The 21,926-nt window shown below is 45.3% G+C and overlaps 1 protein-coding gene across 1 annotated transcript; it reads left to right on the top strand.

Moving 5' to 3' along the window:
- Nucleotides 1-11,170: 11,170 nt before the first annotated feature.
- LOC135822646 (peptidase inhibitor 16-like) lies at nt 11,171-16,247 on the top strand. Its single transcript, XM_065335455.1, has 7 exons — nt 11,171-11,452; nt 12,341-12,457; nt 12,630-12,776; nt 13,462-13,571; nt 13,927-14,135; nt 14,470-14,547; nt 15,192-16,247. Exons 1-7 carry the CDS (start codon nt 11,288-11,290, stop codon nt 15,539-15,541), a joined length of 1,176 nt encoding a protein of 391 aa, XP_065191527.1. The 5' UTR covers nt 11,171-11,287; the 3' UTR covers nt 15,542-16,247.
- The last annotated feature ends 5,679 nt before the right edge of the window (nt 16,248-21,926 follow it).

Genomic DNA, 21,926 nt, shown 5'->3' with positions numbered 1-21,926 from the left:
AGCTTCAGGTCGTTATCTAGGCAGGTATTCGGTGTTGGGACTTCCACCTGCGAAGCAGACTCCGGTAAATCAGCTTGTTGGTCTGTCGGATAATCCCTGCGTATGTCAGCCAGCAGCTCTTCAGATCTCTGTGCCTCCAAAATTATTATTATTATTATTGCATTCCCAACTCATCACAACCACGCGCTCTTCAGCCGAACCATACAGACACCAGCAAGGACACTTCCGTTGAGAGATAATATTGCTCCACGCCTCTAGACAGCTGTTTCGCTCCCTGTCGGAGCTCATCAGTAGAGGATGATAATGATGATAATGGAGGAATGATCATTCTTATACACCAGAAATGGCGCAAGTGCGCGCTTTCCACATAATATCAATGGCATATGCAAGCTGCTAAAATGGTAAAGTGTGAGAACAGCGATAAATAATCATAGTACGCGCTCATTGGTGGAGAAACACACCACACAAGCGACGAAAATCTTACTCGGATTACTGATGCCAATGGAAAGTACATGTATGTTGTTTATTATTATGATGTTGCAATGTCCATGTATGCAGGCGAGGCGAGACTCACCGCCGAGATCCCCCAACGCGACAGGCTCGGTTGCCGTTCAGGATTCACACCGACCTGTCCGCCAGTCAACAGGATCGACAGCGGGAGGCCCCACTGATGCCGATGTCGATGCACACCAGGAAACTTGTAGTCGTGAGTGTGATACTAACAGGTCTACAGTAAGATCGGGCGCCGAAGAACACCTCGCCGAAGAACGCCCAGGCTGGAAAACCGGCAAAATTTAAGAACAGTCCAGGCTAGAATTATCAGATTTAAGAACACTAGATCTACATTGTACATGTATGGGAGGTGAGTACATGTCATGTACACGTGTAAACAGTAACTGCTACATGTACAGTCATTCCCATTTACGACACCCACTAGTTTAGATTAGAAGTACTACATTGCACTACATGTACATGTACATGACAAACGTCATGACGTCACTCGACTCGCCGCGCGCGTGTGAATAAGAACGGTCTGGCTAGAAAGTAGAATCAAAAATTTAAGAACTTTCCTAGGCTGCGCTCGAGCCCCTGCGTTCTTCGGCGCCCGATCTTACTGTAGTAGCAACCACTGACAAACGAGAGGCCAGCTGGGGCATTCACTCCAGTCAGGAATGCTTGGTCGACGCTTCGTATCAGCAGCTCAGCTCAGTTTGATCAAAGATGTTGCAGATGTGTCTTGCTTTCCTCCTTCCTTCTTCACCGACTCGTCTTGTCATCTCTCCTTCTTTCTTCACCGACTCTTCGTGTCCACTCTGCTCTGCCACTAACGGCGCATTAAAACTTCAGAACTAAATATTGCGACAGAGCTTTCGGCCATATTTTCAATTCATTGCATTCCCAACTCATCACAACCACGCGCTCTTCAGCCGAACCATACAGACACCAGCAAGGACACTTCCGTTGAGAGATAATATTGCTCCACGCCTCTAGACAGCTGTTTCGCTCCCTGTCGGAGCTCATCAGTAGAGGATGATAATGATGATAATGGAGGAATGATCATTCTTATACACCAGAAATGGCGCAAGTGCGCGCTTTCCACATAATATCAATGGCATATGCAAGATTTTCGTCGCTTGTGTGGTGTGTTTCTCCACCAATGAGCGCGTACTATGATTATTTATCGCTGTTCTCACACTTTACCATTTTAGCAGCTTGCATATGCCATTGATATTATGTGGAAAGCGCGCACTTGCGCCATTTCTGGTGTATAAGAATGATCATTCCTCCATTATCATCATTATCATCCTCTACTGATGAGCTCCGACAGGGAGCGAAACAGCTGTCTAGAGGCGTGGAGCAATATTATCTCTCCACGGAAGTGTCCTTGCTGGTGTCTGTATGGTTCGGCTGAAGAGCGCGTGGTTGTGATGAGTTGGGAATGCAATGAATTGAAAATATGGCCGAAAGCTCTGTCGCAATATTTAGTTCTGAAGTTTTAATGCGCCGTTAGTGGCAGAGCAGAGTGGACACGAAGAGTCGGTGAAGAAAGAAGGAGAGATGACAAGACGAGTCGGTGAAGAAGGAAGGAGGAAAGCAAGACACATCTGCAACATCTTTGATCAAACTGAGCTGAGCTGCTGATACGAAGCGTCGACCAAGCATCCCTGACTGGAGTGAATGCCCCAGCTGGCCTCTCGTTTGTCAGTGGTTGCTACTAGACCTGTTAGTATCACACTCACGACTACAAGTTTCCTGGTGTGCATCGACATCGGCATCAGTGGGGCCTCCCGCTGTCGATCCTGTTGACGGGCGGACAGGTCGGTGTGAATCCTGAACGGCAACCGAGCCTGTCGCGTTGGGGGATCTCGGCGGTGAGTCTCGCCTCGCCTGCATACATGGACATTGCAACATCATAATAATAAACAACATACATGTACTTTCCATTGGCATCAGTAATCCGAGTAAGATTTTCGTCGCTTGTGTGGTGTGTTTCTCCACCAATGAGCGCGTACTATGATTATTTATCGCTGTTCTCACACTTTACCATTTTAGCAGCTTGCATATGCCATTGATATTATGTGGAAAGCGCGCACTTGCGCCATTTCTGGTGTATAAGAATGATCATTCCTCCATTATCATCATTATCATCCTCTACTGATGAGCTCCGACAGGGAGCGAAACAGCTGTCTAGAGGCGTGGAGCAATAATATATATAATTATCTCTCAACGGAAGTGTCCTTGCTGGTGTCTGTATGGTTCGGCTGAAGAGCGCGTGGTTGTGATGAGTTGGGAATGCAATGAATTGAAAATATGGCCGAAAGCTCTGTCGCAATATTTAGTTCTGAAATTATTATTATTATTATTATTAGCATCGCTGGCTACAAGCGAGGGTCCCTGGTTCGAGTCCTGGTGGTGACAGTCAATTTTTTCTTCAGACTTTTCCCGTTTGTCTCTTTCCCTCAAAACCAGTCAATATTTTATGACTTGGGGCTCCCCGCGTGCTAGTTTGTACGTGAAGTGTGTGGGTTACAGTGAGGGCTGCGTCCCACCCGCCTGTGTGGATTCACAGGAAGTGTGAGTTACGAAGTCTGAAGAAAACGTTGAACGGTCTCTGCTTGGATGACGACTACACCATAGCTCAGCGGTTAGAGCATCGCTGGCTACAAGCGAGGGTCCCTGGTTCGAGTCCTGGTGGTGACAGTCAATTTTTTCTTCAGACTTTTCCCGTTTGTCTCTTTCCCTCAAAACCAGTCAATATTTTATGACTTGGGGCTCCCCGCGTGCTAGTTTGTACGTGAAGTGTGTGGGTTACAGTGAGGGCTGCGTCCCACCCGCCTGTGTGGATTCACAGGAAGTGTGAGTTACGAAGTCTGAAGAAAACGTTGAACGGTCTCTGCTTGGATGACGACTACACCATAGCTCAGCGGTTAGAGCATCGCTGGCTACAAGCGAGGGTCCCTGGTTCGAGTCCTGGTGGTGACAGTCAATTTTTTCTTCAGACTTTTCCCGTTTGTCTCTTTCCCTCAAAACCAGTCAATATTATTATTATTATTCCACAATCACGATGACATAGTGCCAATAAGCATGTGATGCGGGCGATTTTAACCAGCCATGGTGGGGACAACTGAGAAAAAGAAGGAGAAAAAAAGAGAAAAGAAAACAAAAAAAAAGAAGTACTATAGGAACCTGGAGAGAGCAGTATGAAGATTAGGCTAGCAATGGAAAACAACGAACTCAATTCAATTCGACTTAGGCGCGGGCAGAATGGAACAAAATGCAGCGAAGGTGTCACGAGATTTTACCTCCTGCGGAAGCCGAGACCAATGAGAATAGGACTTGAACAGAGGGGATTTTAAAAGGATCGATGATCTGGCAAGTGGGAAATGGAAAGAACGCGAGCTATTATTGAACCAGCTTAAATGCGCAAGTGCATGAGGAGGAGCAAGTTGAAGCTTAATACGGTGAATGAATTTGCATGCCGAGTGGGGAAAGCGTTCTGAGAGAGGGGAAGAGGAAGCCAAAATGTATAGCGTCTGAGAGGAGGTCAGAGGGGGCATGCGAAATATTAATCGAAGTAATTTACGGTGGGTGACTTCTAACCGATGCATAAGAGCGGAGGATAGACCGGAGGACCAAACGAGAGAGCAGTAATCAAACAAAGGAAGAACATAAGAGTGATAAATTTGTATTCGACAACCATGGTGTAGATGGGAGATGTGAGGAGAAATGCAGCCTATCGCGGAGCAAACTCGCTTTTCAATACAGTGTATAGGTTACGTGCGAATCCCAGGACAAGTGTTCATCAAGAAATATACCAAGGTGTTTGTGATTTTTAACAATGTTGATAGCAATGGGATCATCAGGGAAAGTAAAAAGCCGAGTCGTAAAGAGGGTGAGGTCACTGGAGGGTCGTGGGGGGATACAAAGGATTGCCGTTTTCGACACATTGGGGCGGAGTTTCCACTTCGACATCCAGCGCACAACTTGATTAATGTGATACTGTAGCGAGTCGCAGGCTTGTAATAATCCTGGCTCGGTTATATGGAGCGCTGTATCGTCCGCGTAGAGTGAGGTATGATCCAAACCTGCCAAATCATTAACGTATACGATGAACAATAGAGGCCCCAAGATAGAGCCCTGGGGCACTCCAGAGTGGACTGTTAGAGGGGCGGACAGGGCATGTCCAATTCGGACACTCTGTCGACGTTCAGTGAGATAGCTGGTGAGCCACTGCAGACACGTCCGGGCTACGCCAAACGCTGCTAACTTATGGAGGAGACCCCTTGTCCAGACAGTGTCAAATGCTTTGCTCAGGTCGAAAAAACATAGGAGGCTAAATTGCTTCTGATCTTTGCATTCATAGAGCTTCTGCACAAGCCTCAGCAACTGCCGGGCGGTCGAATCGCCTCGCCGAAATCCAGACTGTGACGGATCAAGGACCGGGTTCACATGTTGGTATAAGTGGCCAAATGTCACACGTTCACAGAGCTTTGAAATGGTGGAAAGGAGTGAAATCGGCCGATAATTGGATGCAGACAGTTTACTGCCTTTATTCTTGTAAATAGGCACAACCACAGCTGCCTTCCAGACATCAGGGAAGATTCCGGTGGCGAAGAACTGGTTGAAAACTAGGCTGAGAGGGATAGCTATACTAGGAGACAGGGCTTTTAGGAGTTCATGGGATATGCCATCTGCACCTGCCGCCTTCTTGGGCTTATGGCGACGGATGTGTTGGGCAATGGCGGTGGGAGTAGTGCTAAAAGAGGGTAGTGCTGGGCCCCGTGGTATGGAATACCAGGAAGAGACCATGCAGGATCATCCGGTGTTCCAAAGCTGATGAATTGGCGATTCAGAGCATTGGCAATCTGGGTAGGGTCGTTGTGTACTGTGTTATTTTCATGGAGTTCAGTGATGATAGGGTTTCCAACAGGGGTCGGCGAACGAAGCTGCTTAACAAACTTGAATGAAACTAGTGAGTGGAGACATTTAATCACTTTTTGTTCAACCGGATTTTCGTTTGTACTTCGAAGTACCGGTACTTGTACATGTACCTGACATTTTGTTTGTATTCAGTCAATGTACAGGTGTATAACCCGCCTCCATATAATATTATGTACTGTTATAGTCTTTTGATTGTATACGCACACATACAGTGTACATGTGTGCGTATACTTCAAAGTATGCAATCACACAGCAATGGACCAAACTAAAATTATTTATTTCCGCCGTCACTCGCTGATTTTTGTCACCTCCTTGTCCTCGTGCTATTGAAATGTTGTATCTCCATCACCTCTGCCCTCTTTTCTCAAGACTTTATATATATAATTATATTCTAGTGAATGCTAGTCTTGGTCATACAATGTATGCTGTCTGATGAATGTTTCACACGAAACTCCGAGTAACGGCGGAAAGAGACTTGTTTGCTTCATTGCTGTGTGGTCATTGTACATCATGTACATGTAAATATACATGTACATGTACATGTAGATCCACATGGCGTACATGTACATGTACATGTACATGTAGATCCACATGCCGTACATGTACATGTACATGATTGTACATCATTCCTACGCTCAGCTACAGTATCTCGTGGCGTTAATCTCCGAGTGAATCAGGTACTGTACCACACGTTACTTTCGGTGTTACTTAATTAAATTTCGGTAGAGAAACCGGGCACTTAAACATCTAAATGGCACTAGAGTATGCACTGTAGGTGCAGGGAACGCTGGTCACCTACATTGTAATTCTGCATTACACCTGAAACCTGGCAGGTCCCTGATACTGAAATTTTACTACACCTAAAATTACATTGTTCTACAGTATGAAACAGTATGTATAGAACTAGAAGTCCTCAGATTGCGTTGATCCATTTGCGCAATTTGCTGATTGCGCAGGCACAACCACTGAACCAGCAGATTGCCCATATTCTCGGGACTAGCGCTACATACATGTACACAGTACGCTCGGCCCGGACCGGGTTAAATTAATGGTAAGAGCACTTGTACAGATTCATCCAACCTTGAAGCTCGGAGTTGCCTCATAACTAGTCCACTAACTACTTACTTCCCTCTCTCCTTGCCGTATGGAAAGCAGCTTTAAGCTCTGCCTGAGGACATTGATCACTCTTCAGGCATCTGCACTGTTCCCAGTCAGCCTCAAGTTTCTTCCGTCGACAAAACAGTACTACACACACTAGTACATCAAAAGATAACAGGTAAGGGTACGGATTCATGGAACTACAATATTGTGTGCGTGGGATGGAGGGGAGCAATTGAGTTGATAACATCTCCCGCTCTTTCTTATCACCAGAGTGAATACCCAGGGTGTGCCTGAACACAAGCACAGCGTGAAGAGAGATGTGAGGTAACCCTATTCACATTAAGTACGGTGCTACGGCATTAAATGATATGCGCGAGCTTGGAATGGGACGCTGCTTCCCCAACGTCATGGAACATTAGAATACTGCGGACAGTCACCATGCAATTATGTTTTACTGTTTCGGATATTTTCCGTGGTTGGCTATCACCCTTCATTTTACATTCATTGGCATTGGCAGTCGTTTGACGAGCCAGGAAATGTTGAATAAATACAAATACAAATGTTGCGCATGTATTATGCATGCATGCGTGCCGCGGCGGCGAAATAACCCGTCAATCTCTGGCCTGTGCCGTGTGCATGTGCTAGCCTACAGTAGGGTCAGGCCTGATGGGGACACTGAGGTGCAGAGAGACTGAGCGAAATCACGCAGGGAAATTGCTTGCTCAATGGGTGATGTTTCCCAAAGGAATGCTGCTGCTGCTACTGTCAATCTCATTGTTTTGGCGAGACCAGCGGATATCTAGAGTCTGAGCGTTTCATAAAGAGAGAGAGAGAAAGAGTTAGAAAGAGAGAAAGAAAGAGTAAGAAAGAGAGAGAGAAATAGAGAAAGAAAGAAAGAGAGAGAGAGAGAGAGAGAGAGAGAGAGAGAGAGAGAGCGAGAGAGAGAGAGAGAGAGAGAGAGAGAGAGAGAGAGAGAGAGAGAGAGAGAGAGAGAGAGAGAGAGAGAGAGAGAGAGAGGGAGAGAGAGGGAGGGAGAGAGAGAGAGAGAGAGAGAGAGAGAGAGAGAGAGAGAGAGAAAGAGAGAGAGAGAGAGGGGGGGGGGAGAGAGAGAGAGAGGGAGAGGAGGAGAGAGAAAGAGAGGGCGATAACTGTAGGATAGCAAAAGACGCGACTAATTTTGGAAGACCCGTTGAGGGTGGTGATCTAGCAAGATACATGTATTTCCAGTACATCAGGTGTTTGCACTACAATGTCATACATGTACATGTACATGACTGTACTTGTACTTGTACTTCATCATGTCATGTGTTATACAGTCATGTACATGTATCAATCCGAAGTGCAAAAGAGGCTTGTATGTATTATTAAAATAATCTTCATTGTTGAATCTACGCATTGTGATACAGAACGTGAAGAACCATGCGAGGGAAAATTCCATTAGAAGTATGAATGAGTTACACATGTCAGCGCACCCGCAACATCCCAAAGTCTCAACATACATGTACATGTACATGACGTTTGCACATCTGGTGTGCATATGGTTCAAGGAGGAAGAGACCAAAAGTGAGCCACTGTGTTTTACTCGTGGTATATACATGTACATGTACATGTACAATGTATACCTTTGTGATGGTTGTCTTTGGAGATGCAAATATCCTCAGGAACCGTGTGACATAAAATTAGATATTCCCAGAAGAACCCATTCTATCCGTTTCACAGGATTGCCAAAGCAAAATATGTGACTTTACACGCGCCACATGTCGAGGATGAATCGCATCAATGCTAATGGCAATACGACGTGTTCTTGTGCGTGTCAAAAGACGTGGAATGCCTCTCTAATACTTTAAAAAGAAGTCTAATTGCACTCTGATTGCACTCTATATGATTAAAAAACAAACAAAAAATCAAGTGACTTCGAGTATCAGAGGCACCACGCACTGGCAAATCATCGTGACACGAGCTAACAGCTACTGTTACCGTTCATGTTGACGGCACACCCGCATTATCCCGAATTATTATTTTATTAGTTCACCTTACAAGCTCGATGTACAGCTGTGACCGTGCGCAAACGCATGTAACCGAACACAGGAAACATGTACAAGTGTACCTGTTCGCCTCATTACCTAATTAGATACGGAAGCAAATCACAAACATCCACTCTGTGCTTGTATCGCTTTCTGTGTTCCCTCGCCTGCGGCTGATTGGCTGCACGTACATGTAGTTGCACAAGGAACGTTTCATTATTACAATTTGAGTATTATTATACGTAGTGGGATTGATTGTCTTCACCTAGCAGTTCTCATGTTTCTACTCTTCCTTCACTTCCTGCATGTCCACTAGTACAGGTTACATGTATGCACAGTGCTAATGATTGTATGCATACATTTCCAACTGCTGTACGGCGATATTTTGAACAGCGTGACGCCAAAGCAGTGATGATTGGGGGCGTTCACGGTTCAGAGAAACTTGAGAAGGCCCCAATCAGCCAGCCTGCTACCTCTTGTTGTCATCCCGGAGAACTGTGCTGGACACATCCGTACATCCATGCAAACGAACATGTTTATCTGAGTACAGTACTGCCACTCTTCAAGCACCAATCCACTGAGATCTGTAGCCAGGGGAGCTCTTCGCAATAATAATAATAATAATATCTTTATTAGGATGACCCAGAGGCGTGTCGCCTATCAAGGGGTTCACCGCTTTGAAGGGTGTACTCAGACACACCCTTCAAAAACTCCTTTTGACCGAGGAGAGTGCTTGAAAAGCACATTTTAAACCACCGATGATATGTTTCAGTAAGATGCTAAGTCCTGAATGAGGATCGAAAGGTTTGTTGGTAGCCAATGATCACGGCCAACACCGAAAAGGATGATCATTGCACATGTAACTTGTTGCAACTGTGGTGTGGCTGATGCGCCGGCTTCTAAGGGTGAGACAGGTGCAACATACTGGGATGCTAACAGGGATGCTAACAGGGATGCTAACAGGCATGAGTAAATTGAAATTCAACACCATCATGTTTGAGTTATTCGCGGACACGAAAGGGGTGACAGAAACTTAATAAGCTACATGTACACCAGACTTAGGCGCCTGCCTTATCATGAATCTAAGACCCTGCAGCTTAGCTGTGCCAAAGGTATGCATGCAGGCTGATTTACAGTTAGTACTTGTCTGCCAGTTCATTAGATAAGGTATGGCGGAGAAAACCATTCACAGTGCGTCTTGCATATTGCAATCACCTCAGCTGTCCTGTAGACAGAATGTAACGCACACTTGCACTGTGTGAGAGCGAGAGATAGAGGGAGATAGACAGAATAGATACAGTAGATAGATAGATAGAGAGATAAAGGGGGAGAGAAAGATAGATCGATAGAGAGGCAGAAAGAGAGAGAGAGACAGACAGAGAGGGGAGAGAGAGAGATAGAGAGAGAGAGAGACAGACAGACAGAGAGAGAGACTAACTTAGTGTGCACCGTAGTGCACAGTGCAAGTGCAAATCACAGGGTCAGCTCAGTGCGGAGGTCATCAGCCACGCTGACACGAAAGACAGAGATGTGCAGGATATCTCTATGCATCTACATGTACATGTACACGTACAATGTAGGTCCGACTCAGCCTAAGGTCATAGGGTGGTACAAGACTGTCCTCTTTCGTAACCTCTTCAACCTGGGGAAAGACGGATTAGACGTATTGATTAGTACAATGACAGCATTGTTTATCCGGGGTCCCGTTCGTCGACACGCACACCACGCGCACACCGTACGAATCTAGATCTGCGTAGTTGCAGTTAGGATGGTTGGTGGCCACCCACGATCGCCCACCTCATATTCTTGCAGGAGCTACAGCTAGCTGTAAGCACTGCTGATTAGCCACAAGTAACTTGAACAGGCAGCACTTAAGCGAGGCTGAACACGCATGCAATGTATCAGGCTCAAGCAAACAGAAAAACTCCACAGGAAACTCCTCAGCGATCCTGCGCGCATGTATCCACCGAGCGAATGCCTCATTACTGACATCCGCAGTAATGAATGTAAGGCCGCAGAGAGAGAGAGAGAGAGAGTGGTGAGGCTCGCTCGGGGAAAGACGTTCAAACAATGGTGGGTGGCGCTCGCCCGCTCCAGCAGGTGACAGGATTGTGCCTTACGGGTGTTAGAGTAATAGAGGCGCTTGTCTGGTCCGAGTTCAATCCCCACTTACTCCACGCGTGCATCACCTACCTATACATGCAGTACTCGAACTTGGGAAGGCTCCATCCACTCTTAAAATCCTGTCAGTCTGGACACGAACTTAGACTTCTGACGTTTTCCTCCCAGCATAGTATTACAGCGTTTGGCGCACAGTTCGCGATTTCTCACGCAAACACTGAAACAGTGTGAAAGCTCACAATCACATTGTCGGAATACGTACATGGACATGTACATCACAGGCACGGCTATTGAGTGATCGGGCATACCCTTCCCCCGCCTACTTCCCTCGCTGTACGGACCGAAGTACACCGCAATTGCAGTGGGTGTCGTCCAGCCCTAAAACTAGTGGAAATGGTATACCCGGGCTGCGACATTAATACATTTTCCATGTTCCTCCTTGCCTATATAAGCCACCTTCATCGCCATCACAAGGTAGAAATTGCCAGCGGCAGAGCAGAGTGTTGTCTCCTCTCAGTCTCGACGAGAACCTCTTTCTCCATTGTTCGTCTTTCTTCTACTTTGATTATACGTTCCACTGGGTTATCAGCTTTTCCAAAATGGCAAGTTTCTTTGTGCTAGCCTTGTCTTTTGTCATTGTATCGACTGTGCTGTGGCGAGAAGCCTTGGGCCAACTTTCGGCACGTCAGAAGGATACCCTTTTACGCCGCCACAATGACCTTCGGCGACAGGTCTCACCCAGAGCAGCCAACATGCTGGAAATGGTAAGACTAAGAGCAGAAGCTAAGAGTAGTACACAAAGGCTAGTGCAGTGCCTATGCCTAGGATAGATGACACTGAATTCCGAAATGCTGCGAAGGAATAAGGCGGGCTTTAGCTGGTCAAGTTTCTTATCCTCTTCCAGCCTCCGACGTACCTGTGGTAGGAAGGCAGGTAATGGATGTAACAAGAATCGGTGATAGTATGCCTGGTTCATAGGCTTACAGAAAGAAGGGAAACTGACATTGTTGCATCGTTTGTTTGCATATTGTTTGATAGCTTTCGTGCTGCGCTGAAATGATCCCCAATGGATATACATGTACATGTACATGCAGAAAGGAGCGCTGAAGTAGCACAATCATATTCATGTACTACTACTAGTAATCAGTGTCAGCTGCTGAAGCCACTACTGCCACTACTGCCACTAGTTACTACAGATGCTTTGACTCTGATCATTTTCTTCGGAGCTCTCTTCGAGCACCACGGCCCTCACTGTAACACTGTTACACACACGTGACCCGGCCACTTGAGAGACAATTAATTTGATGCTACTTGTAATTCTGTGGATGATGCCTGTATACCAAGAGTCCATAAATTCTCACAATTTTTATAGCAGCCATTCGAGGGGTTTGCAACAGAAACTTAGCCTGAGAGTGAGAGAATGTTGTCAGTGCTTGAGCTGCCAGGGAACAGGCTGCGAGTGGCTGTTGTAAACAAAACAGGATGAGGACATGTCCAGTTGAAGAAATCACCAAACTCATCTGCACCCCTGTTTAAACTCCAGACAGTACCCAATGCTGTAGACAGCAAGCTGTTTCGCCACACAGTATCAACGGGCTAATGGTTTTCCTGTGCTTGTTTCCCTTCTGTTTCTTGTTGTCCGTGTTTTGCAGCGCTGGGACGACAGGCTAGCTCGTGTGGCGCAGTCCTACTCGCAGCGCTGCATCTGGGCACACAACTCGCAGCGCACCGGCCAGTTCCAGGGTGTCGGGGGAACCAGGACCTGGCAGGTAAGAAGACGAAGAAGGAGGACTCGTCTCAGCAACTGCATGTACATGTATATGTAAATCACATTTTCATGCTGTCTGATGAGTGCTTCCTAGCACAAAAACTCCGAGTAACGGCAGAAAAGGACTAAGCTGATGTGTTCTGCATGGCCTTCTTGTCGCTTTTTACTTTCAGATCGGAGAGAACTTGGCTGTGAATACGATCAGCAATGTAGACTCCATGATTGAGAATGCCATGAAAGGCTTTTTCGACGAGCGAGCGGACTACAACTTCAACAGCCGACAGTGCAAGTCCGGCAAAATATGTGGCCACTACACACAGGTATGGTATAGTGGATCCTGTGTTCAGCAAATACTTTCTTCATACAATATCACCTTTCTTTAGAGACCACCTGTCTTAGAGACCACCTCTCATTCATGTGACCAGCTTTCTCCAGTTTTTCAGCCAGTTTAGTTCATATCATCATAGACGGGCTTAGTGTTGTCTGGTGCCTCCTAACGGAAACTTCCTTGATTTAGGCTAGGCCTGTGGAAAAACCAGCGGAGTGTGCTGCGTCCTTTGAAGTATACATAACGCCATAGGGAGATTACAATAATTATTAGTTTTGAAAGGGCACACTTTGAGTTTATGCTGCGCACACAATGCTACGCCTTACAACCCAGTATAATAATTATTTATAGGTACTGTTCTCACTCTGAGCTGACACAGCTGAATCCTGGTGTTCTACAGTTTAGCTCACTAATCCCTGCTTATTATCACAACTTATTGCTTGTTTGGCCAACACCACTAACACCACTTGTGCTAAGTAATTACCCCGAGAAAAGCCTCCAGCACAATGCTTGCATGGACAAACAGCTAAGTTAGTGACTTCACATTACGGTCACTCACTCACTCCATGTACCTGTACCGGCATTGTCATTGTAATGAAGATACCATCCAGTACTTGTCAGTTTCTAGCTCAGGAGTCTAATCACGGTTGGTGTTCAAATTGTGCACATTTCGGCAGATGGTCTGGGCTACATCGGAGGCAGTCGGCTGTGGCGTGTACAGGTGTTCTCGAGTGAGTGGCTGGTTGAACAGAGCTGCACTGTACCTCACTTGCAATTACGGACCATCGTAAGTAATCGTTGTCCATTCTATGTAGCAGACAATCGCCATGCCACCATGCCACGAATACCTCTGTTGTAACAAAACAAACAAGTATCTTGCATTGGCTGCATAACCAAAATGCTATTTTGTGATGTACGTCATCATAATCGGCATTCTAACCTCTTAAATCGACAAGATAGTTGGTGGGGTGACCTGGGTGGCTGAACACCAAGTAGTTTGTAGCGTTTCTTACTGAAGTAGATCCTACATTTGCGTTTCGTTCAGTCTGGTACTGGAGTTACTTGACGTGAACGTGAGTGTAAGGGTACTGCTTACGACTGAGCTTCCTGCACTTGTCTCTTGTTTGAATTTCCCATCTTAGTGGCAACTTCGTTGGACAGCAACCTTACACTGCTGGTCGCCAATGCACTAAATGCCCTTCGTCCGCACCGCGTTGCAACAACGGATTGTGCTCCAGAAGAGCCGCGACCCGGCCAGAAACACAGCCACGGAAACCAGAAACACAGCCACGGACAACCACCGGAGACCCAATGCTCCGTGCCATGAATGCACTCACAAGCCGAGTGAGAGGTACGCCATTGGATAGCAGTTTGGGAATTGTTGTTGTTGCTGCTGCTGCTGTTGTTGTTGTTGTTGTTGTTGTTGTTGTTGTTGTTGTTGTTGTTGTTGTTGTTGTTGTTGTTGTTGTTGTTGTTGTTGTTGTTGTTGTTGTTGTTGTTGTTGTTGTTGTTGTTGTTGTTGTTGTTGTTGTTGTTGTTGTTGTTGTTGTTGTTGTTGTTGTTGTTGTTGTTGTTGTTGTTGTTGTTGTTGTTGTTGTTGTTGTTGTTGTTGTTGTTGTTGTTGTTGTTTGTTGTTGAGATGACATAGGCCTAATGGTTTGTTTACTCCGCACTGTTTCTTGCAGCTATCGAGAATCGCCTTAGGAGAGCATCAGCTCATCTGGAAGGTGGCGCACAGAAGGTCACCGACATAACGCACCCTGGTAAGTACAGTCATGTAACAATGGATATTAAATCGGATTCATCACACGCACTCTCCATAGAGAAGTATACTACAATTACATGTATAGCACACCTCGGTAGCCATACTAGCGGCCACATACTGTGACATTGACGGTAATGTGTACACAATCATGTACATGTACATATGTTTGAGCTCCAGAGTCTGTATGTATTTGTAAACTACTGCTACCTAGGCACCAGCAATGTCTATGTTCCTAGACATCTGTACCCGGGTGATCATACATTTACACAGTTTGCGATCATCACTGAGTCTGTATCCTTCACCACTACTCTGGCACTAGGCCAGCTGCATAGGCCACAGCACAGTCACGTAACCATACAATGTACATGTACAATCATGTACAATGGGCATCAGTTCCAAGCCGTGTGGGTGCAGAACTAGAGCTGCCATGGAGATCGGTTGCATTTCAAATGAAACAGAATGAATAAATTAGTGCTTTAACAGACAGGTTGACTTCTGGTGCAGTTGCTGGTGGGAGAATTAGTTTGGCAGGTTGTTGCTAGGCAGCATGTTGCCAGGCACCTTGTCGCTAGGCAGCTTGCTTGAAACTGTCGCTCTAATAAAACCTTGCCCTTGCTTGTGTTTACTTGCTCTCACCTGCAGGAGCGGCTGACATCTGGAATCCCAGCCACGCACAAAGCCACATGGAGGGCGGTTTCCGCTACACGCGCGGCCAGCTGATCGTGCCGATCACCGGCAACTACTACGTGTATTCGCAGGTGTGGAACTCGGAGGAGAGCGGCAATCGAGTGCGTCACTTTGTGTACATTGACGATCGGCGCGCTGCGGTCGGCGGTGCTAGCGTCGGCACGTCCCAGTCCACGGCCACGTCCGGTGTCTACCGTCTCAAGGCCGGCCAGAAGCTGAGCGTACGCATACTTAAGTCCGGCCAGACAGAACGACACATCTGGACTGGCCATCACCACACCTGGTTCGGCGCGTTCCTCATTTGAAGCGATAACAAGCCTCGCAACGACACCAACGTGCCCTCCGCGTGTATCCCGTCATGCCTGGTTCTTAGTGTTGCACAAAGCGGGATATAGTCCCTTTGCACTTTCAAGGTCCGAACTCAACAATGATGGCCTCACCACGTTCGAGCAAGATTTCACCAACCCTGATAAACATCACAGTTTTATCATGAATTTTATATTCGTTCATATCAAGAATACAAGAGTACAAGTTATTATTGTCGCCCTTTGACGTCAAACTCGGAGTAACATCAAATAACTCATTCCATCCTGTCTGCAATGTGTACTCAGTTCTATCTCATTATCTTTGAAATCTTTCATACTCGCGCTAAGCACGCTATTCATCTCCTATCCACAAATATTCAATATCGAAGCACTGCAAAAGATGCTGCTTTACTATCCTAGCTGAAAAAGCGGAATGATTTATTATATCATGGCACGGACGTCTTTCCATTTTTATTGAATGCCTGGGAGCTGCCACTATTGATAGCACTCAAAGTTTTATACGCGTGGCATATGACCACATCTTGTTTTATTATTTTGTTTTTTTAGGAGTATTTTCTATAATTTATACCACCCATGGCCTGAAGCAAATGTATATGTACATACTGATCACTAGAGAGTTTCTGCTACATCTGATGCGCAATACATGTACATGTATATATTATTGAGAAGCACACAATCAATATCACCATAAGCAGCGACCACGCCGACCAGAATAGGAACTCGGCACTTTAGACCAGGAAGTACGGAAATACGGAAGTATGGCACATGTACATATGAGTACATTTTCTATTGTCCAAAACATCTTCAAGGATTTCGCTCCGAATCGAAACACATATGGGGCCCCTGGCAGTCTGTCGATCTACTATTTGAGATTTAGTAAAGTTATCCTCTAGCTGTACAAACTGGTGCTTGATATGCGACTGAATGTATTCGGCTGTGGTAGCGGGGCTGTCAATTTCAGCAACATCCCAATGGATTTTGGCCCAGCCACAAAGATCAATCACGGTGTGAAAGTACTTACAACACAAGATCACATTGTGGAGGTCACCAACGGAGTGACTGGCCCACACTTTAGTCCTTTTTTTTTAATGTCTTCAAAGACAGACGTTTAGCCATACCAAGACTGGCAAGAGTGCATAATGTACTGTTACACACTGTCTTCAAATGCAAGTGTGTGCTTTGTTGAGGTTTCCAGGTTGTCCTAAACCCTTAGGAGCCTTTTGTTTGCACTGGTTGAGCTGGCTTAGACACCCTAAAACATGCTTAGGCAGGTCCCTACAGAGGCCACTGAGGAATATGATTGATTGGCTTAGGTATAATCCGCTCTTTTCTGCCAGGTCATTGTGGCTCAACTTACTTTGCCTCAAGTCAAGACTTAGAGTACATGAAACCCAGAGTGTGCAGCTGATGACAATTGCTGCATGGGTGTCTGTCACGGCGAAATAATTCCAGGATCATACTTCAAAGTACAGTGAAACCTAGTTTTAAGAAGAACACTGATAAGACAAACTTTCGCTTTAGAAGAACTAGTGTTCATAGCTCCGTTGGATAAATCACTGTGTATTCACTGGGTATAAAATATGGATAAGAAGAACTCCCGCTATTACGAACAAATACCATCGGTCCCTTGGTGTTCGTCCTAAAGAGGTTTGACTGTATATCATATTTGGTGCAGATCTGGATAATTTTTGGACACAAGTCATTGCACATCCAAAGTCTTGTCAACACAAGGTCTAGTAATGGATTCTTGCCAACCTAAGTCCTTGGATTCTTTTGTGTTCTAGTACATGTTTAGAAAACTTCACTTCTCAACTCCGAATTCGAAAAAAACAGTCTCTTCACTGCGATTCAAATTCAAAATTACAGTACACCAAATGTTCGGGCCTGGCCCTTCATCAGCATATTATTTCATTCATTAGTAGAAACATTACCCTGATGATGGCCGGGCCAGGCCCGAAAATTTGGTGTTATGTAAATTTGAGTTTTTAATTTCGTGTAATGTAGTATTTGAATCGCAGTGAAGAGACCGTTTTTGGAGTTTGGAGTTGAAAATTGAAGTTTTCTAAATGTGTAAATGGCTGCGTTGGAGTTTGCGGACAATTAGAAAAGTTTACTGTAGTAGTACATGTATAGTCATAGACTCATACAGCATGAGTGATTCAGAACACAATGTCATTACAATGTACTTGTACTTGCAAGAATCATTCTGTTTCTTGTAGATACGGCATCACTTGTGATTCAATGAAGCAGCCTGACTCCCGGCCTGAGCTGAGGCTAAGCTAAGCCTAGCGCCGGGGTCTTTTTTTTGCTAAAAAAAACAGTGCTGTTTTGTTTTTGTTCCAATGAACCAAACACATTGCGTATGACAGCATGCATGACAGTCGGTGAGTGTCACTGACTCAGTGACTGTGATTCCAGTGTGAAGTAGTTCGTTGGTGTAGTGCTGTACAGTCTACCACCATGCCATGGTCTACGTCTACCTGGTCTACAGTCTACAGACTCAGTCCCCTGTACTGTGCCTTTTGCCAAGTTTTGGACGAGCTGTTTTGAAGGTATGTTGAACTATTTTTAAACTAGTTTACTTGTGATGCAACATGACATGTATACACTAGCTAGATGTAGTGAGTCCCCTCACACTGTTTTCAATCATATACATGATTAAAAATATACTCAATCTGCGGACAGCATGCTGTTTCGTTCTTTGTGAACTGCACAGAGAAATTGAGGCCGAACCTGATAGCAATGAAAATAAAATATATAATATATATTTTATTTCGTATATTTTTAAATAACCGACGAGGAGACAACAGTCGTAAAATAGCAATGAAAAATATCAATTGTGCACTCATAATCATGTATAAACAATTAAAATGAAACAATTCCAGAACGTTTTCGTGTGACCATCATCAGTGGAACATCGTCACATAGTAAGAATCACTAAAACAACCAGTTATATAGCTAGAGTAACATGAAAAGAAGCGTGAGAATGCAGCACAGCTAGCGGTTATGCATAACGCGTGTAGTGTGGACCTTTGCAGTGTATCTGAGAATGGTAGACTGCAAAGGTCCACACTACACGCGTTATGCATAACTAGGCCTTGACGGATTATGCTAATATTTTCGTGAAATTATGCTTTTCGCATTGCTGAAAAAATTGCAGAATTATGCTATTTTTATGCTAAAAGTTATCATATTATGCCGCATTATGCTCACATATGCTGCTAATGTATTATGTATTATGATGGTTCTGTGCAAAATAGCAGGGGAATTTTTTTGTAGAGGGCGTTGTACTGTAGTAGCAGAAGTTCAACGGGGTCAACGCACCGTCCGACCTAGCTACGACCGTCGCTGATTGTAGTGGACTGGACATGTTATCAAGGGAGTCGTAAACCTACGACTTCCTAGTACATCTACTGTCTTGTAGAACATGACAACTGTATGGAATTTGATGCGAACAGGCGGATTATTCCAATTTTATGCGATTCGTATGCAATTTGCCTCGACTTATGCGATTATTCGATTTTGGTAGGAATTATGCGAAAAATTATGCTAGCATAATCCGTCAAGGCCTATGCATAACCGCTAGCTGTGCTGCATTCTCACGCTTCTTTTCATGTTACTCTAGCTATATAACTGGTTGTTTTAGTGATTCTTACTATGTGACGATGTTCCACTGATGATGGTCACACGAAAACGTTCTGGAATTGTTTCATTTTAATTGTTTATACATGATTATGAGTGCACAATTGATATTTTTCATCGTATATTTTTAAAATCATATTTCGCTCCTGCTCTTGTAGTAGTTGAGCACTCTCATGTGGGGTAGTGCCTTTGCTGTTTGCATTACGCAGAGCTCACTGACTTGTCAGTTTGAGCATTCTGGCAAGGTACCGGTTCGGGCCTGGTTTAAATCTGGCTTTGGAAATTTTATTTTCATTGCTGCGACCTATTACACTGGTGGCAGCGGTGGTTCAATTTTATAATTGCTAGATTCGAACCCACCTAGTATCTGTATTACACTGGCGGCAGCGGTGGTTAAAGTTAACGACGTTCCTTTGTAAGATTCGAACCTACCTATTACACTGGTGGCAGCGGTGCGCGATTTCGTCCCTGTAGATCTACTGTTTACGCAACTTCAGTCTTGTTATGTTGTTACCATCCTTAGTCAATCGTTGTCGTCATTCTCGTTGTTAGTACCTGTTACATTGATGGCAGCCTCGAACGATGAGCGGAAAGCACCGTTAATTGGCCCCCACCGCGTTTCTGAACCCATGACGACCTGAGAACGATGCAGAATCTCGGTTCGCCAGTCCATCCGAACAGCAGATCGACGCTGCGACGCCCGCGTTCCGGCAAAGTGGATCACCATACTTCTCCAGCGAGCTCTCATGCCCTCCGGCATGTCCCTGTAGTACTACCGGTATATATACGACCCAAGCGACGTCGGCCCTTTCGTCTCCGTCCCTATTGCCGATCCTGCAAGAAAATTGGCCATGACATAGCGTATTGCTATCGTCCTCGCGCGACACGACCCATCTTCACTTCAACCCAGGTATGTCACCCTACTTGCTGTATCGCAACTCTATCGCCAACCCTTTCAAATGCACCTGTTACTAACGTGAGTACATATGCCACCCCTACCATGCAAGCTCCGCCATCCCGTGATTGTTTCCATTCTGTGATCATGATCATTGCTGCCATATTCCTCTCACTAACTCGTTCTGCTGCCAAAGTTGTTCCCCTGCTAACATCTCTCACCTTTAGTTTGATTGCTACACTACACGCGATACACAAGGCCCTCCACGTCCCTTCAGCAAATCCATCCCATAGACAATCCCACTCCCAGTCACCGTCCCACCATTCGATCAACAGCCTAGGACTCACAACTCTCCATAATATACCTTCATGTACGTGCAGATACATGCAGTACACAGTTCTAGATCACTCAACATTTCGCCGCACTGAAGCTCCCCTACAACCGCTTTCTCCCCGGTCTGACCACAAAGTGTCCTAGCCTTTTCGTTACCCATCCCGATCATGTCCACCCCGTAACGACCAAGCAATCAGTTTCAGACCCAAAATACTGTATACCCTGCAAGCACGCACTCAAATAACCAGTCCATGTAACATGATATACCGCCACATGATGCGCGAGTCTACTTTTCCCGTTGTACCGTCCCAGAGAGACGCGAATGAAGAACTGTTACCGTCCACAGTGACGCGATTTTACACATCCTTTTTTTACCGTCCGAAATTTTTCCCGCTCCACAGAGAGACAGGTCCTCCACACATTATACACACAGGGTCCCTACTTTATTATCAGTCTACCAAGCCTTCATTAATACTTTTGAAAAATCACGAGGGCGTGATTATCTGTAGGAAGGGAGGGTGTAGTATCCCTGCCTTGCTAGTACTGAACTGTAGCTGACTACTACATCTATATCTACTGACCTCTAATCATGTCACATGTACACGTACATGCACTGCATGACTCTTGTCACTCCTTTGCTGACAAGCCTGCAAAGCTAATTATATCACTTCTCACCACTTGTGTTTCTCTTGCGCTTGCTGGATTGCATACTACATATCTTTGCTAGTTTAGATCATCACACCTATAATGTCATGTAGAACTAACACCCACATGTTGTACTAGTACACTGTACCTCCCTGACCCTGACTGAGGTCATGCGGACAGTCATGACCCTTTCTAGATCCGGTTTGCATCCATTTGCTAATGCCCTCCCTGGCCTCTGTTCCCCTCCAAAGTTCCGTTTGCTTCTTTCATCCTTATACATTTAGATACTGTTGCTATGCCTTCCCAAGTTCTGTTTGGACTGACACAACAGACTTTTGCCCTTTTTCATGACTCATGGCTCATGCAGACTCTATGATGATCTCCTTCCTTTTCGCCCTATAAAAGCTGCCATGCTTTACTCATTTCTTCAGAACAGAACAGAGTCCCTCCTGGCAGATTGAGCCGGAGCAGTTGTATTCCTTTCAGAGTCCCTCCAGGCAGATTGAGCCGGAGCAGTTGTATACATAACTTCAGGCAGATTGAGCCGAAGAACATAATATTAACCAGTCTTCTTGTGTGTGCCTCCTGATACCACTCGGCGACCTATTACACTATCAGGTTCGGCCTCATTTTCTCTGTGCAGTTCACAAAGAACGAAACAGCATGCTGTCCGCAGATTGAGTATATTTTTAATCATGTATATGATTGAAAACAGTGTGAGGGGACTCACTACATGTAGCTAGTGTATACATGTCATGTTGCATCACAAGTAAACTAGTTTAAAAATAGTTCAACATACCGTATTTCCACAAATAGTAGGCCGGTCTACTATTTTTTCAACCTCGTCCT

This window comes from Sycon ciliatum, chromosome 8, assembly GCF_964019385.1.
Source record: "Sycon ciliatum chromosome 8, ocSycCili1.1, whole genome shotgun sequence".
In the NCBI taxonomy this organism is placed as follows: Eukaryota; Metazoa; Porifera; class Calcarea; order Leucosolenida; family Sycettidae; genus Sycon; species Sycon ciliatum.
Note: the sequence above shows the minus strand (reverse complement) of the source record. Positions and strands in the feature narration are given on the sequence as shown.

Bases quoted from the DNA above. Each gene is read 5' to 3' on its own strand.
- LOC135822646 (XM_065335455.1), top strand. From the start codon at position 11,288: ATGGCAAGTTTCTTTGTGCTAGCCTTGTCTTTTGTCATTGTATCGACT. The intron at 12,458-12,629 runs GTAAGAAGACGA...TTTTACTTTCAG, and splicing joins GGGGAACCAGGACCTGGCAG to ATCGGAGAGAACTTGGCTGT. The intron at 12,777-13,461 runs GTATGGTATAGT...ACATTTCGGCAG, and splicing joins TATGTGGCCACTACACACAG to ATGGTCTGGGCTACATCGGA.